At 40.1% G+C, this 16,419-nt stretch overlaps 1 protein-coding gene across 1 annotated transcript in view; it reads left to right on the top strand.

The window, feature by feature from the left end:
• Positions 1 to 16,419, top strand: part of GPC3 (glypican 3) — a 478,961-nt gene that overhangs the window by 289,215 nt on the left and 173,327 nt on the right. The window contains exons 4-5 of the mRNA XM_058441435.1: positions 5,629 to 5,762; positions 15,573 to 15,698. Coding sequence (XP_058297418.1) covers positions 5,629 to 5,762; positions 15,573 to 15,698 — 260 coding nt within the window. The remainder of the gene's footprint in view (positions 1 to 5,628; positions 5,763 to 15,572; positions 15,699 to 16,419) is intronic.

Raw genomic sequence — 16,419 nt, 5'->3', positions numbered from 1 at the left:
GCCTATGCCGGTGACAGAAATCCGTGACACGGGAAAATCGAAAACAAAAACATAGGTTTTAGAATCAGACAGACCAACATTCAAGTCCCAGCTCTACCATTTACTAACATTGTGACCTTGCTTTTAAGTTCCCCAACTTTTGTGTGCTTCGGTTTCCTTATATCTAAAAATGGGGCTAATAATACCCATTCTGTGTAATCCCAGTGCTTTGGGAGACCAAGGTGGGCAGATCACTTGAGTCCAGGAGTTCAAGACCAGTCTCGGCAACACGGTGAGATCCCGTGTCTAGCTACAGTAGCTAGGCGTGGTGTTGTGTGCCTGTAGTCCCAGCTGCTCAGGAGGCTTAAGTGGGAGGATTACCTGAGCCTGGGAGATCAAGTGACCACACCATGGCACTCCAGCCTGGGCAACAGAGCAAGACCCTGTATCAAAAAATAAATAAATAAGTAATACCTGCTCTGTATACCTCAGAGGGTTGTTGGTAGGACTGAGTGAAGAGAATGGAGAATGGATGTAGAAGTTATCTATGAAGCACTAGGTTGGAATAGGGTATTGTGTAAGAAACGTGAAGTGTTGGTATTGTTGAGAAGCTTTCGATATAGGCTCCCTTTCTCTGTTCTGGAGTGAAAGATCAAGTCTGAATTTTTTTGTCACTTGAGAGTTCCCAGAACCAACAGTGAATAGGGGCCTGAGAATGACAGTTAGATTTTAACCAATAGAGTAGCCGCATTTCTTGACATGTTCATTATGGAGTATAGGAGTGAATTGTATCAGATCAAATTTTTGCGTGATTTCAGAATCTTTGGTAATAACGGGATTCAGGACACACCACCCCAAAATATGGCACCTTTGCATTTAAGAAAACCACAAAAACAAGAAAGTCACTCTCACCTTCCCCTCACCCCTTCTCCCATGAAGCAGGTCATAAAACCTAACTGATCCTCTTCTGAAGTATGTCATAAGACCATCATGTGGAGGTGCCCACCCTATACCCAGAAGAAAGAAACATCTTTACCTCCAAAGTTACAGGGACACAGAGAAAAATCTGAAGAAACTGCCTTGGCTAAGTTTCCCCCAGTTTATTTCCATTCAGTTATAACCTCTTTGTCCAATCACTCTTCACCACTCTCCATTTCCTTAACAAACTTAGCATAAAAATCCACAGCTTTCCCCATTTCTTTGAGTCTTCCTTTCTAAAGGATCTTGCGTGACATAAAACTTATATTAAACATATTTGTATGGATTTCTCTTTTTAATCTGTCTTTTATTACAGGTGCCTCAGGCATAGGTCAAGAAAATAAAATTTTCCCTGCCCTACAATAACATACTCCATTCAGAAAGTAATTTTCACCTTTTTTTTTTTTTCAAGGAAACTGCGAAGAAAATATGGCACTTCAAATAATCCTATCTTCCTCCTGTGTATAGGGCTAGACTTACAAGTAGAGTGAAGCTATGGGACCAGGTCACAGTGAAGTCCTGCTGTGGGTGAGAGGTGGAAGTGGGGTGGTAGGCCAGGTTTCCTGATGCCCAGCCTAATGGGCTCTGCATGATCTAGATCAAGCTTGTCCAACCTGCAGCTTGCAGGCTGCATGCAGCCCAAGATGGCTTTGAATGTGGCCCAACATAAATTCATAAACTTTCTTAAAACATTATGATATTTTTTGGCGATTTTTTTCTAGCTCATCAGCTATCGTTAGTGTTAGTATTTTATGTGTGGCCCAAGACAATTCTTCTTCTTCCAATGTGGCCCAGGGAAGCCAAAAGATTGGACACCCCTGATCTGTACCTTGCTAGGTCCCAGCAGTGTATTTTCCTTATGTAGGTACAAGGACGGTGCTTCTGGATCCTGGCAGAAAAGAATGATGCTAAGGCTACTAAAATGTCTTCCTGGCTGGGTGCGGTGGCTCACGCCTGTAATCCCAGCACTTTGGGAGGCCAAGGTGGGTGGATCACGAGGTCAGGAGATCAAGACCATCCTGGCTAACACGGTGAAACCCCGTCTCTACTAAAAATACAAAAAATTAGCCAGGCGTGGTGGTGGGTGCCTGTAGTCCCAGCTACTCGGGAGGCTGAGGCAGGAGAATGGCGTGAACCCAGGAGGCGGAGCTTGCAGTAAGCCGAGATCGCACCACTGCACTCCAGCCTGGGTGACTGAGTGAGACTCTGTCTCAAAAAAAAAAAAAAAATCTTCCTGGCCTGGATATGGTCAGAGGCCCTGCCTTCTTATGTTTCAGGACTTGTAACCCTGCAGAGCACTGTTGCTTTCCTTGTCAGAAGTCTAGCACATAAATAAAAACACCTTTAGGAATCATGGTCTATGGAAAACAAAAAGGTTTTATATTCCAGTCTTTTGATAGAGACACTCACCTATCCAATAAATTCCCTCCAACTAACCAAATTTAAAGGTAGCAGCATCCTTGACTAGATACATTAGTCAGCGAAAGGAAATTGGATTGCACTTCTTATTTAAGAGTCTAAAACTCCTGGGCAGGATACTGATTTCTAAAATGCCACTTGGGAGGCTGGCTTCTTCAGTAAGGGCTGCTGAAGAATAAGACTGAAGTCTCCCAGCATAGCCTGACGTTTCCCAAGTGTGAAGCTGAAAAGACTTCTTTAATGTGAATGCTGCATCTCTTTGTAAGTTATGTTTTCTTTTAGTGTCCACTTCTCAAAATAAGCTCATAATATTCACCTACAGCTCACATAGTGTGGAGGTGAAAGATGTAGGGAGAAGAGCCCAAAGGAGGGAATATATTTGACAAATGCTTTGTATATGAGAAGAATTTGCTTCATGTGAGATTTGTGGAAGAAAATGCAGCCTGTCTGATAAGATGTGGCACATTTCAGATGGAGGAGTAGGGTTATTGGCAGGATACCATTGTTTGCCCCTTACCCCACACAGAGAGCCTTGGAAAGTTGGCTTGATAATACTACATTGGGTGGCTTGGGAAGAAAGATCAGACTGCAGAGTGGCGACATTATCATTTGTTCTTAACCTTCCTACTTTTGCCTCAGCTGCACCCCTTTCCAGTAGGTTGGGGTTGGTGAGCGGGGAGGGAGTTAAAAACCTTAAAGTCTTGCTGTGGACCAATTAGTATTCACTGATACAAAGGTCTGACTTTCAATGGGGAGGGAGATTTCACAGCTGTGGGTTGCAAGTAGACAAGTTACTGTGAAAGATGTGTGAAAGATTTGATTTTGGTGCTGGACTGGGAACAGGTGTAGGTCAAGAGAATGTGTACTGTGCTCCTGAATGTGCTAAGAATACTTTGATCCTACTGAAATAAGTTCTCACATGAATGTTTATTCACAGAATAATAGATATTTATGGAACAAACATCAAGGTTTTGTTCCATGAAATTTCACCTGCATTTTCACAAAGTAAGCATGTATATGTCTTCAGATAGAAAGTGATAATACATAGTCTGCCCTCATTTATTTGGCATCTGCATTATATGTTTTGAAAATGATTGGAACTTAACTCCCCAGTCCAGCTAGGCAGCCCCTGACCTAAAGCACCCTGCCAGACTGCTACTAGTTAAGGCATATTCATGGAATGCACACGCTTCGTTTGAAGTTAATATTAGCCCAAGTCACGTAGCATTACACAAGCACGTCTGGAAAATTCAGTATCATGCATTCCAAAGCCAAATTGAATGTCTTTAATTGTCTTCAGCTTTTGTTTTATTCCCATTAAGATAAACTATTGAGTATAGCTCATCTGAATATCAAACTATAGATGCTATCTTTTATAAATGAAGGTGATGCTACTCTGATTCTAGATTTTTTTTTCTAATTTGAGAATTTATTTATATGAAAAGCCTCCAAAGCTGTATAGATAGATAACTTAGTAAATGCTGTCAAGGCAATCTTGAGAAATCCAGAAGCTGGGATTACCACGCAGAGCCCATGGCTTATAAGTAGAGTGCTGAGCTGAGGCTGATAATAGAAGATTCTTTCAATTCACTTCAATTAATTCACCTAACTTAGGCGCACAAAATCCAGTCTGAATAGTGTGGAAATACAAAAGTGACAAACATACAACCCTTCTCCTTGCCAGATATTTCTAATATTTTTCCTGATGTTTACAGCCTATATATTCACCTTGGCTACGTTGGATGGCTATGTTTTTGAGGACTGGTAGTTCTTTATATTTTTCTACAATGTAGAATGTAAGCTACTGGAAGCTCAAGCATTATCTGCTAGGGAGGCAATGTCGCATAATATTTGAAGTCAGACAAATGGGTTCTAAGTCAGACAAGTGAGTCCACTGTTTTTCTGCCTCATGCAAGTCACTTAACTCCCTAAGCCTCAATTTCCTCATCTCTAAAATGGGGATGATAATAGTTGGCATAGTGTCTGGCACAAGGGAGATATATAAGAATGTTAATATTCATATTTCTTTATATGGAAGTTCATTTAGGCTTTTGCTTACAAGTGAAAAAAGTAGCAAATCTACTAATAATTAAACCAAAAAATCAAGTAGAATGGAGCTAAGAAAGATTATGCCATTTTTAAAAAAGTATTGCTATATGAGTGTAAAAGAGGTCAGCTTTAGAGAGAGATATCCAATAAATATTTTTGAATGAATGAATGAGAAAAGATGGAAGGAAGAAAGGGAGGAAAGAAGGGAGGAAAGAAGGAGACAGGGAGGAAGGAAGAAAGGGAGACTCTTGAGCACCTGTGTTTTTAAAATACTTTTAATCCTGAGCTTATTTAATGATATATGATTCATAGGTGATGACACTGGCTTGCTTATTTATTTATTTATTTATTAGAAACAGGATCTCCCTCTATCACTTAGGCTGGAGTGCAGTGGCACAATCATGGCTCACTGCAGCCTTGACCTCCCAGGCTCAAACGATCCTCCCACCTCAGCCTCCTGAGTAGCTGGGACTACAGGTGTACGCCACCATGCCTGGCTAATTTTTTATTTTTTGCAGAGACTGGGTCTTGCTGTGTTGCCCAGGCTGGCTTTGAACTCCTGGCCACAAGTGATCCTGTTGCCTCAGCCTCCCAAAGTGCTGGAATTACAGGTGTGAGCTGCCTGTCACTGGCTACTGATTGGTTGACTTGCCTTCTTCCCTTGGGCATTTTTAGGAAATCCGGATGAGCAACCACACTTTTTATCAGAGTACCTTAGCTTGGTTCTTATAACAAAATACTCATAGAAATTGGGAGCACTCTGTGCTTGGGAGGCTGCTCTTCTATTAACTGGCTACACAAACCCCCATCTTCTGCACCAGTTCTTCCTAAATTTTGCAATTCCCTTTTGTGAACTTCTTCATACGTATTAATACCAAGTGCCATTGAAAGGTATCAATAGCATGGGGCCTGTGTTGACGGTCCTCTCAAATGTATACTTCACTGCAGAAAAAAAAGCCATTTTTTATCTTAGGAAATCTCTGAATAGGCTGTACTCAGAATGGGGCCCCCATTCCCAGTCTCCAGCCTTCTTTCCACCAATGGTTCTTTGCCTTACAAGCTTATCACCTTTTTTTGACTCTAGTCATAGCTTTGTTCTGCTATTTAAAATTGGGGGAAGAAATTGAAGTGCCTTTCAGAATTTGTTTCTACTATCATATCTGCACAAATATCATATAATTATATTGCATTTCTTTTTTTCAGATTGGCAAGTTATGTGCCCATTCTCAACAACGCCAATATAGATCTGCTTATTATCCTGAAGATCTGTTTATTGACAAGAAAGTATTAAAAGTTGCTCATGTAGAACATGAAGAAACCTTATCCAGCCGAAGAAGGTGAGAGGTTTCTTTTTTCTTTATTCCAGCATACAATTAGCAATTGTATTTTAAGGTCAAAAACCACTAGAGTGAAACTTCTTAAATACATGTTATTTAGTTCTTCTGAGTAGAGTGCTTGATGTATTAAATTTTATCATCTGTCAATGTTTAAAAAAAGATAGTATTATATCCAAGCCATATTTAAATGTAAGTTTACTGTTCATAAATATCTAGTATAGCAACATGTGTGAAAAGGACTTCCCTATTCAAGATCTTTTATTGATTAAGCAAAATAGTTTCTGCTTACAATCTGGTCTCACAATTCCTTGGCTTGCTTTGTAGCTTTTCCCATTATTAACAGTCAGTCAGAGTTAAATTCACCAGAGAGAAGCTGGTGAGACACATTCATGTGTATACACAGACACTGCACACTTTACACACTCTTTTAAAAATGATAAAATGAAGGATCTGGTTCCTGGTTCTTAAAACAACAGTGAAGGGACAAAATCCAGGTTTGTTTCTTATTCTCTTCATCCATTCTCCCCTGATCCAGTTTCCCTCTATCCCCATTCTATTTTTTTTTTAATTACAATAAAGGGGTAGAAATTGGATCGAAAGCCCAATACAATTCTAGAAGAACTGCCCTACCTGAAAAGACTGCACGTGTAGCCAGCCCTGCCACTGGCTCAAGAATAGCTAGACATGAGTTGTTCCTATTGATCTTGAGGGGGTTAGGTGAGATTGGCCTATAGATAGAAAATGAAGAAAGAAATTAAGTTAACATCCCAGATTTGGGCTAAACTATTTCATTCCTCTCATTTTCCTATAGGGGTTTCTGAGATGGTAATTCTTAGCGTGATCTCATACAATTTAGGATGAAAGAAGGCAGTAATGCAGCTTGACAGAGTTCCCCCACTGAAGCATTTCAGAAAGTCCTCATTTCTTCTCTTTTGTTGACTTCCAATCCAATGGAGTCCTAGTTTCCCTGTATCAGCTATTTTAAAATGTGATTTCAGGACTGCTGGGAGTCCCAGTGACGCTTTCAGGGCACCTATGAGGTGTTCCTTTTGCTAATTATAAATTTGTGTGAAGCTGGATATTGTTCATATACTTCAACCAAAACAATTTATTGCAACATATTAAATGCAGAAGTCAATAGGTGAATCTACCTATCCCCTATCAAGCCAGACAGTAGAGACAGCTTGCAAAAATGAAAAATGTTACCATTTTTCTCACTGTTGTCATAAAATGTCATTAATATTTATATTAACATGTAATGGGTCCATAATTGCTAGTTTCAAATTAATAATAATTTTAAAATTTTTAAAAATTTCTACAACAGTAAATATCGATAAATATATATCATATAAACAAAAGCTCTTTGGGATCCTGAGGCTGCAGTCATTCAAAATGTGATGGAGTCTGGAGGACCAACTTCCAAAGTGGCTCACTTACAAGTGTAACAAGTTAGTGCTGGTTGTTGGAAGGAGGTCTCAGTTCCTCACCGTATGGACTACGTGAATGGCCTCGGGACATGGCAGCTGGCTACCCCACAATAAGTGATCCATGGAAGAGAGCAAAGAGAAAGCTATAGTGTCTTTTATGGCCTAGTCTTTGAAGTGACACACCATCAATTTTGGCATATTTGATTTGTTAGAAGTGAGCCACTAATTCTTTGTGGTTTTTTGTTTTGTTTTGTTTTTCGAGACAGAGTCTTGCTCTGTCACCCAGGCTGGAGTGCAATGGCGCCATCTCAGCTCACTGCAACCTCCGCCTCCTGGGTTCAAGCAATTCTCCTGCCTCAGTCTCCTGAGTAGCTGGGATTACAGGCGCCCACCACCATGCCTGGCTAATTTTTGTATTTTTAGTAGAGACAGGGTTTCACCATGCTGACCAGGCTGGTCTCAAACTCTTGACCTCAGGTGATCCACATGCCTCAGCCTCCCAAAGCGCTGGGATTACAGGTGTGAGCCACTGCGCCCAGCCAGTGAGCCACTAATTCTAATCCACACTCAAGGAGAGGGAGGAAATTAAGCTCCACCTCTTGAAGGGAGGAGAATCAAGGATTTTGTGGATGTATTTTAAAACGACTTCCGGGCTCCCAACATCAAAATGTTTGAGAGCTATTTTCCTATAGCATAGGGGTTCTTTGGAAAATTTTTGTCTTTTAGGCCATTTATTAAGGCCCTCTTTTGCACCTGCCTTTCCTTTGTCCATTTTTCTCCATTGCATTTACTCTTGGACTGAACCACCTTAGGAATAAACTTCAGTTCATCTAAGGCATTGACCTTTAACTAGTGGCAACCCCTTCCACATTTGACTGAAGTGAAATGACAGATAGATAGACAGATAGATAGATAGATAGATAGATAGATAGATAGATAGATAGATAGATAGACAGACAGACAGACAGATAGATAGAAAATCTTAACTATGTCTGTAAGTTCTTGGAAACTGCAATTTTAAGCAAAATGGCATATAACAAAACCAATTTTTTCCTCATCACTATTATAACAAAACGATGTTGAATGAAACCACATTATTCAAGGACCTGCTGTACATTGTTTCACTTTAAGTTTCAGTTTCCAAGAACCTATAAATGACATTAAGTGAGGACTTACTCTATATGTGCGTGTGGGTGGGGTGTATCTTTATTCAATTCAGCCAAAATTTAGTAAACACTTGTTAAGTACCAAAATGTATACTAGGCACTGAAAATACAAAGACACAATCTATGCTCTCCAGCTCAGTTTAATGGGGAAATAGACTTAAATACAAATAATTCCAAAACAGCTTTGTAAGTGCTAAAGCAAAAGAATGTCCAGAGTACAGAGGCAGCCTACAGGGAAAGACAGAGGCTTCATGGAGGAAGTGGTATATGAATTTGTAGCCAAATCACATGCGGAGCTTTTTCAAAATTAACACACCCACTCAGTCCCATTTTGAGATTACTCTGCCAACCTAGACACATTTATAAGTAGGAGGTTTATCCAGGCCTGTTGCTATGACTTCTATCTTGGGCTCTGGGGAACTCATTCCCTTTCGCCTTAGTGGGGACAGCTGTATGTGTGTTGATTCCTCCAAGGAAAGAAGAAATTGATAAATGAGGTTTTAGCTGGGCACTGGATTTGGTACTTTGTTTAGATTCATATACATATATTTCTGAGACTGAGTCTCGCTCTGTCACCCAGGCTGGAGTGCAGTGGCGCGATCTCAGCTCACTGTGACCTGTGCCTCCCAGGTTAAAGCCATTCTCGTGAGCCACCACACGTGGCCTAGATTCATCCTCTAAGGAAAAGAAAGGATAGTAAGAAAAATTGACAAAGCCTGTAGAGTTGAGTAAATGATGGTCAGGCAGAGCTTCTTTGGGTGTTAGGAGATTGAGCCTGCCCAATGATGTTACTCACTTTTATTGAAACTGAAGCATTAGAATCTGAGATGGAGCCTTTCTTTGTGAATTCTCTGGCAGAAGAAGAAAACGAAACAACAGGAGAGTATCTGATTTTATTTAACTCCCTCAAATAGGCATTGTAACCCCTTTTAGGGAGACAGGAGAAATGGGAATTAAGATGATCTCTTGCTAAATGCACTGCCCCCTGCAATCTGATGTTATTAAGAGGATTTGTTTTTGCAGTGTTAGTACCTCTATAAATCTCTCAGTATGTTCTGCACAGCATTTCACACTGTCCAGAAAAATATATGTGCCTCTAGCACTCCTTATGCCCATGCCCAAGCTCTGTCCTCCGTGGTTAAAAATATGATAATTGCAAAGGAACCCTATTGTAGTATTCAGTCTGTGGACGTTGTGAGCAAGCTGTCTGAATCTGATTATGAGTTGAAAAGCCCTTTGCCTTATTAAAATAACAACACACAATGAATTCCTTTGGTAGCATTCAGAAGTCATCTGTTTGTTTTGTCTGCCCCCAACTGGGTAGTTTGCAACACACAGCTAATCTTAGAAATAGCTTAGTTCAATTTCAAGGCGATTTGATACTCAACTGGTGGTCTATGTGTGGGACTCAGTGTTCCTTTAAGGGATAAGTATTGAAAATATCTGTCATAGATTTAAAACAGTGAGTGGAGAACAAGATTCACAACTAGTACAATCAGAATAGAAGAAATCAGATCTTCACAGCCCCTTCTAGCTTTCATATTTTCGGCACATCTCAGTCGTCAGCTTCTCCCTTCTTTGCCCTTCCGAATGTCTACTTCACTGCTTCCCTTATGATACTGTTTACCTTGCCATGTTTATACAATATATTGTTTGGTTGAGTACATGAACAATATTTTTCCACTGTTCAAATGCCGAATCTATGGTTGAATAGTCCATCATGCATCTGCAGATACCAAGCTTCTGGCCCAACTGCTAACCTGTGAGAAAGTCACACAGTCCCTCCACCCTTGTGAAATTACTCTACATATTCCAGCCTTCTCCTTCCTGTGCTCCCCCTCCTCTCCTTCTCCTCTGACTTGGTCTAAAGGGGCAACGGATCAGGTGACACTAGTAAATGACCTAGAAAGAAAAGAACAAAAGCTGATCTCAGCTCCCCTAGTCCAAAATCAATGCCTACTCCCACCCACTCTGAACAAAACAACAAAGTATGTCCTGAGTGAATCAACAAGTTCTGGATCTAGTACAAGTCATTCTGCCCTAAATAGGCCTCTACTTCTTTCAACATTTGTCAACACCATCTCTATGCTTCACGTTGTGTAAGGGTTAGGCTCTGAGGAATGGAGGAGCACCTAGCTTAGTTAGGGAGGGAGACATGCAAATGAATAATTTCCATACATTGGGGGTGAGTGCCAAATCAGAGCTAGGTGCAAAAGAGTGGCAGTGTCACAGATGGGGAAGATAGCCCCTCTCCTGGGAGCATTAAGAAAGACTTCTTGGAAAAGGTAACTTTTGAGCTCAGCCTGAGGGATAAGTTCAAACAAACTCAGCAGATCGAGGAAGGAAAGGAGGGCGTTCTGGGCAAAGGGAACACTATGAGAAAAAGTATGGTAGAAAGCTCTAGTTTGGGATTAAACTGTGAAAGGCTCTCTCCAGCAGAATTAGGCATGATCTTACATCATTCCAATTTTCGTTATTTTAGTTTAGGTACTTTTTTGCATTGTCAACTTTTAAAAATAGTAAGCTCATATTACTTTATATGAAGAGAAAAAGATGAACCTTAATAATAAAGGGAAAAAGTTCCAGGTCTGCAGTCAGGGATGAAAGGCTGTTTTTACTTGCAGTGATTTCCAATTAGTGCTGCTTTGATGCCTGCCCAAGCAAATCATTGCAAGAAAGCAAGGCAATCCCCTCCCCTGCAACCAAAGAAGGGAAGGGATGATCTTCTTCAGGATGACGGAAGCCCTCCAGGGAAGATCACGTACACCCAGTTGCCATATTTGAAAATGGCTCGTGCATGCAAAGGGGCCCTATCCTTTAGTTCCACATTTAACACATTGAATGGAAACCACTATGAAGAGACTTTTTCCTGAGCAGGCAAATGTTGGATTTGTCTGAGAGCCGTAGGCATCAGAATTTTTGTATGTCAATGCTATGTTTGACATGTATGTATTAGAATAAAGTGGAATTACAATCAAAGAACTTTCCCTTCAATCAAATTGTTTTTCCCATCCCAGGCAACGAATTGTCCAAACTTTCTATCCTCTTTTTTCCCCCCTAATAACAATTCAGTTGAGCAGACTGTCTTAGTTCACAGGTGGAGATTCTTTTGTTGTCTGTCATGGGCTACTAGCACAAAGGAAAAAAATCTGGACTGTGTCATACATGGGTAATTAACATGTCACTTAGTTTAGTTTCATGTGTCTTTCTTTAAAGAGAAAAATAGAAATATTCAACTCCTCTTTTACAACTATAAGCAGAGGAATATAAACCTTTATTTAAGAAAAGATTAAAATACACTTAATTCCTATGCTGGAACAAGTTTAGAAAGGAATGACAGGAAGAGACAAAGAAGGGGAGAGATGAGAGAGGCCCAGTAAACTTGGTAGGAGGTAAACTACTCTTGCAACACTCTGCTGCTGTAGTGTCAGAGGACATTATCACCTGTTGTTGCTGTCCTTTGAAAAGCTCATTAACTCTCCAACAGTTTCTAAAGTCTTCTTCCCTACCCTCCCAAACAGTATGTCTGCACTTATTTTCAATAATCAGTTTCTTTTAGAGACCAAGATGTATTTTCTCACAGTAATTCAGAAGGTTTTCCATAAAGGAATGGCCTTCACTGTAACACTGTCCTTTGGGACTCTAAAATATTAACCAGTTTGCGAACTGTGCTGGAGACCTGCTCTTTGTTCTCCAAAAGGCAGGTACTGTCTCATCCCACAGGGCCTGGGAATTAGTTGAGAACCAGGATTTATTTAATTCTGAGGTTCTTGTAGTCAAATCTACCTTGGATTCTAAGTGGATTCTAATGGAGATAGTACACACTAAGAACCAAAAAGAACTCAGAGAACAAGCCTATCAAGAAGAACAGGTTTTAAAGAAATAAATGTAAAACTTTACTCAAGAGAAAAATCTAGAACAAAATACACTGAAATATCAACAGTGATTATCTGTGTCTGGTGGGACAATGAGTTTTTTCCCTTTCTTTCTTTATTTTCTAAATTCTCCATAGTGAACATATATTTCTTTCACAATGAGAAAGAAAACAAAATACTTTATTTTAGAAGATGGAGGAAGAAATATATTTGAACTGTTTTACAGCTGTTGCAGCACTGAAGCTGCAGCTTTTACAAATTTCTCTTTTCATCCCTCACCACCTATGTGTTTATTTTATTTGCATCCAACCTGGCTTTTTCCAACTCTCCTCCCTGTCTCTTTTCATTCTTCCAAGTCGCATCCCTCCCCATAGTAGAGAACCCTCCCTTTCTCTAAGACATATTTCTCACCTTTTCTCTACCCTTTCTTTTGAGGGGCAGGAGTAACAGCTTTATTGAGATTTAATCCACATACCATACAATCTATCCATTTAAAGTGTATAATCCAATTGTTCTTGGTATATCCACAGAGTTATGCAACCATCATCACAATAGATTTTGGAACATTTTCATCACCTCAGGAAGAAACTCTGTACCCTTTAGCTGTCATTCCCCAACCAGGTGGAGATAATTGAATCATGGAGGTGGTTCCCCCATCCTGTTCTCATGATAATAAGTTAGTTCTCACAAGATCTGATGGATTTAAAAGGGGCTTCCCCCTTTGCTTGGAACTCATTTTTCTCCTTCCTGCCACCATGTGAAGAAGGACATGTTTGCTTCCACTTCTGCCATAATTGTGAGTTTCCTCAGGCGTCCCCAGCCAGGCAGAGCTGGCTTTTCTTTATAAATTACCCAGTCTTGGGTATTTCTTCATAGCAGTGTGAGAACACATTCTTTGTGGTTTTCTTAGACTTTTATCTTGACCCTTCCAGGTAATATCTTTCTATACTAAAGTGGGAGGTCTTATGTTTATTGCGGCCCCCTCATGCTCTTGGCATTTAGATCAAACCTTATCTGGATCGTCTTCAAATTGTCAATAATCTTTATGATCCACCAAGAAAACTGCAAGGGTTGGGAGAAGTTCAGGGTTTTTTTTTTTTTTTTTTTTTTTTTAACTTCTGTGGAAATCAAAATGGAAGGCCTTGCATGGGTTAAATTTTTCTTGCCATGTGCTATGTTAGTGACAGGGGGTTTGGAGGTAGGGAGAGGCCTAAGGGAAACTCTTTCCTTTAAGAGAGGGCCATTGTTTCCCATAGACTAATGGCCATATTCCATTTCCTTATGGAGTGGGGGGAATTACTTAGACTCAGCCTTTGCTCTTTCAGCTTCCACTCTTGGGAACTGTATTATTACCCTGTAAAACAGAGCATCTCTCCTATTAGCTGTTAATTGAACCCATCTTTTTCCTCTATGAGAAACTATAATGTTGACTTTTATTTTCAGAGCTCTGTATTGAGCCTCTTCTTTTTGGAGATTGATGGTGCTCAGACACCAGGGGTAGGCTGTGGGGTGGGGGGTACAGGCATAACAGGAAGCAACTTGTGGGTATCAGAAGTTAAATATGTCCCAACAACCTTTCCTGAGTTGTTCTGTCCATCACCTTGGCTTTGCAGTGACCCAAGCCTTTGTGAATCTATGCTGAGAGCCCTTTCTCTCCCTCCCCAACCTCTTAAATTATTAGTTGAAATGAATAGTATTATGGTAATTGTCGTGGTTTGTTTTATGTTGCTGTAACAGAATTCCTAAGACTGGGTGATTTGTCAAGAAAAGAGGTTTGTTTATTAGGCTGGGAAGTTCAAGATTGGGCGGCCTCATCTTGTGAGGCCTTCTAAGTGAAGGCCTCATACTGTGTGAAAACATGGTGGAGAAAAGGAAAGGGAACTGAGCACAAGTGAAAAGGACAAATATGAAAGGCAGCCTCACTTTATAACAACTGCTCTCCTGGTAACTAATCCATTCCCTGGAGAACCAACCCAGGCTTGCAAGGCAGACATAAGTCCATTTTCACCTCTAAAAGGCACCACCTCCCAACACTGCCACCTTGGGGACCATGCCTCAACATGAGTTTTGGTGAGGACAAGCCATCTTAAACCATAGCAGTAATAAAATGAAGAATCGGATTAAGTCCAAGAGGGTATTTTCACCAGTCTTCCTCATTTGGCCAGAGCTGAGAACAACTCCCAGAAGGCATTTCTGGGCTAAGGACTTCCACCAGTGTCCAAATGATATTCAGGTCTCTGGTTCCTATAGAGGCCTATACATCAGGCCAGTCCATTCTTAGCCTGGAGACAATATTGAATAATTACTCCACTGCCAGAAAATTCCCTGAATAGAGTCTCCAAAAACTTAGTATAGACATAAGGTACATTTGGATGTGAAGGATGCTTTAATTTTCTATCAGTAACATTGCTTTAGAAAATAAAGTGTGTTTTATTTTTGTTTGTTTATCACTGTACATCTATTACATAGATATTTTAATATTTCTTTTTAAACATATCCACTTCTCTCCAGTCTAAGGCATATTACTTTGTGTATCCATGTACATCTGAAATGAGATAACAGACCTGAAATTTTTCTGGTATATGTGTGTGTGTTTACATACAATTGCAGACATAATATATTCTCTCTCTCTGTCACTCTCTTTTTCTCTCTCTCTCTCACACACACACACACACACACACGTCTTATTATATGTAGCACAAAAACAAAAGCAAATAAATAATAAAATATACTAGAATTGTCCCCCACCCTGCTCCCTCTCCCTCACAGGAGCCACAATATACAAATAACAAAGAAACCTTCCTCTTCTGGCAGATGTGAGTTGCTCTGACTGTGTTGCCAGGAGAATTTCATAGAGCTTATACTGTTCTGAGCACCCTGCAATTCTGATCTGCAACCATTAGCCAGAGCCTATATGGAAACGGGCCATCTCTAGGGTAATAGCATTGTAAATTACAATCAATGCACCCAATTACACTCAGAAACCAAAAGATATGTAGTGCTCCAGTGTACCTTGTAATCAGCACCTTTGAAAACATAGGTAACAGCATTCTGAATAAAAAAAAATGGAAGTGGAACGTCTTAGAAAATGAATGTTGGAATTAAATCATCCTTCTGATAGAAACAGCACCTTATATGGCAGTCAACTTTTTTTCTAATATCATTTTATTGATTTTTTAAAAAAAACTAACCTGTGGCCTTGTAGCCAAGAATGTCTTTAAAAGTCATTTATTGTTCTAATCAGCCTGGCAGAGCCTTTCTGTCATGCTGATAAGGAAATTAAACTTTTCTCATACTGAATTTACTTGCCTCTTATGCGCAGATGTTTTGTTTTTCTTTTAGGGAACTAATTCAGAAGTTGAAGTCTTTCATCAGCTTCTATAGTGCTTTGCCTGGCTACATCTGCAGCCATAGCCCTGTGGCGGAAAACGACACCCTTTGTTGGAATGGACAAGAACTCGTGGAGAGGTGATCTTTTTTGAAAGTTACATATAGCAATATTTGAGGAATAATTGTCATATGTTTATATAAAGGTTAATTATGTCTTCTATCTCCATTAATTTCACCAGAAAAATTCTAGAGAAATCTATGAGGCTGGGTGTGGTGGCTCATGCCTGTAATCCCAGCAGTTTGGGAGGCTGAGGGGGGCAGATCACCTGAGGTCAGGAGTTCGAGACCAGCCTGACTAACACGGTGAAACCCCAACTCTACTAAAAAGACAAGTTAGCCAGGCATGATGGCGCAAGCCTGTAGTCCCAGCTACTGGGGAGGCTGAGGCAGAAGGATCATTTGAACCTGGAAGGTAGAGGTTGAAATGAGCCGAGATCGCATCACTGCACTCCAGCCTGGGTGACAGAGTGAGACTCTCCAAGAAAAAGAGAAAACATCTATGACATTCCAGATGATGTTATAATTTATAGTCCTCCTAGCAGTTGCAAAGTTTGAAGCACATAGAGAACTGTGTCTGAAGGCAATTTTACAGAGTTTAAAGCATAAAACAACTTTCTTTTGTCTTCGATTCTTCCGTCTCCTCATTTTGTAGGTCCTTATTTATTTGATTTGAAGGAATCACATTCATCTTTTTTTTTTTTTTTTTTTTTTTTTGCAGATCATTTATTTGTTAGAGGACTTGCATCCCAAAGTTTTTTTAAAAAAGCTCTCACAACCCAATAATACAAGGAACAAAAAT

The sequence above is a fragment of the Hylobates moloch genome, unplaced genomic scaffold (genome assembly GCF_009828535.3).
Source record: "Hylobates moloch isolate HMO894 unplaced genomic scaffold, HMol_V3 SCAFFOLD_7, whole genome shotgun sequence".
Classification (NCBI taxonomy): domain Eukaryota; kingdom Metazoa; phylum Chordata; class Mammalia; order Primates; family Hylobatidae; genus Hylobates; species Hylobates moloch.
Note: the sequence above shows the minus strand (reverse complement) of the source record. Positions and strands in the feature narration are given on the sequence as shown.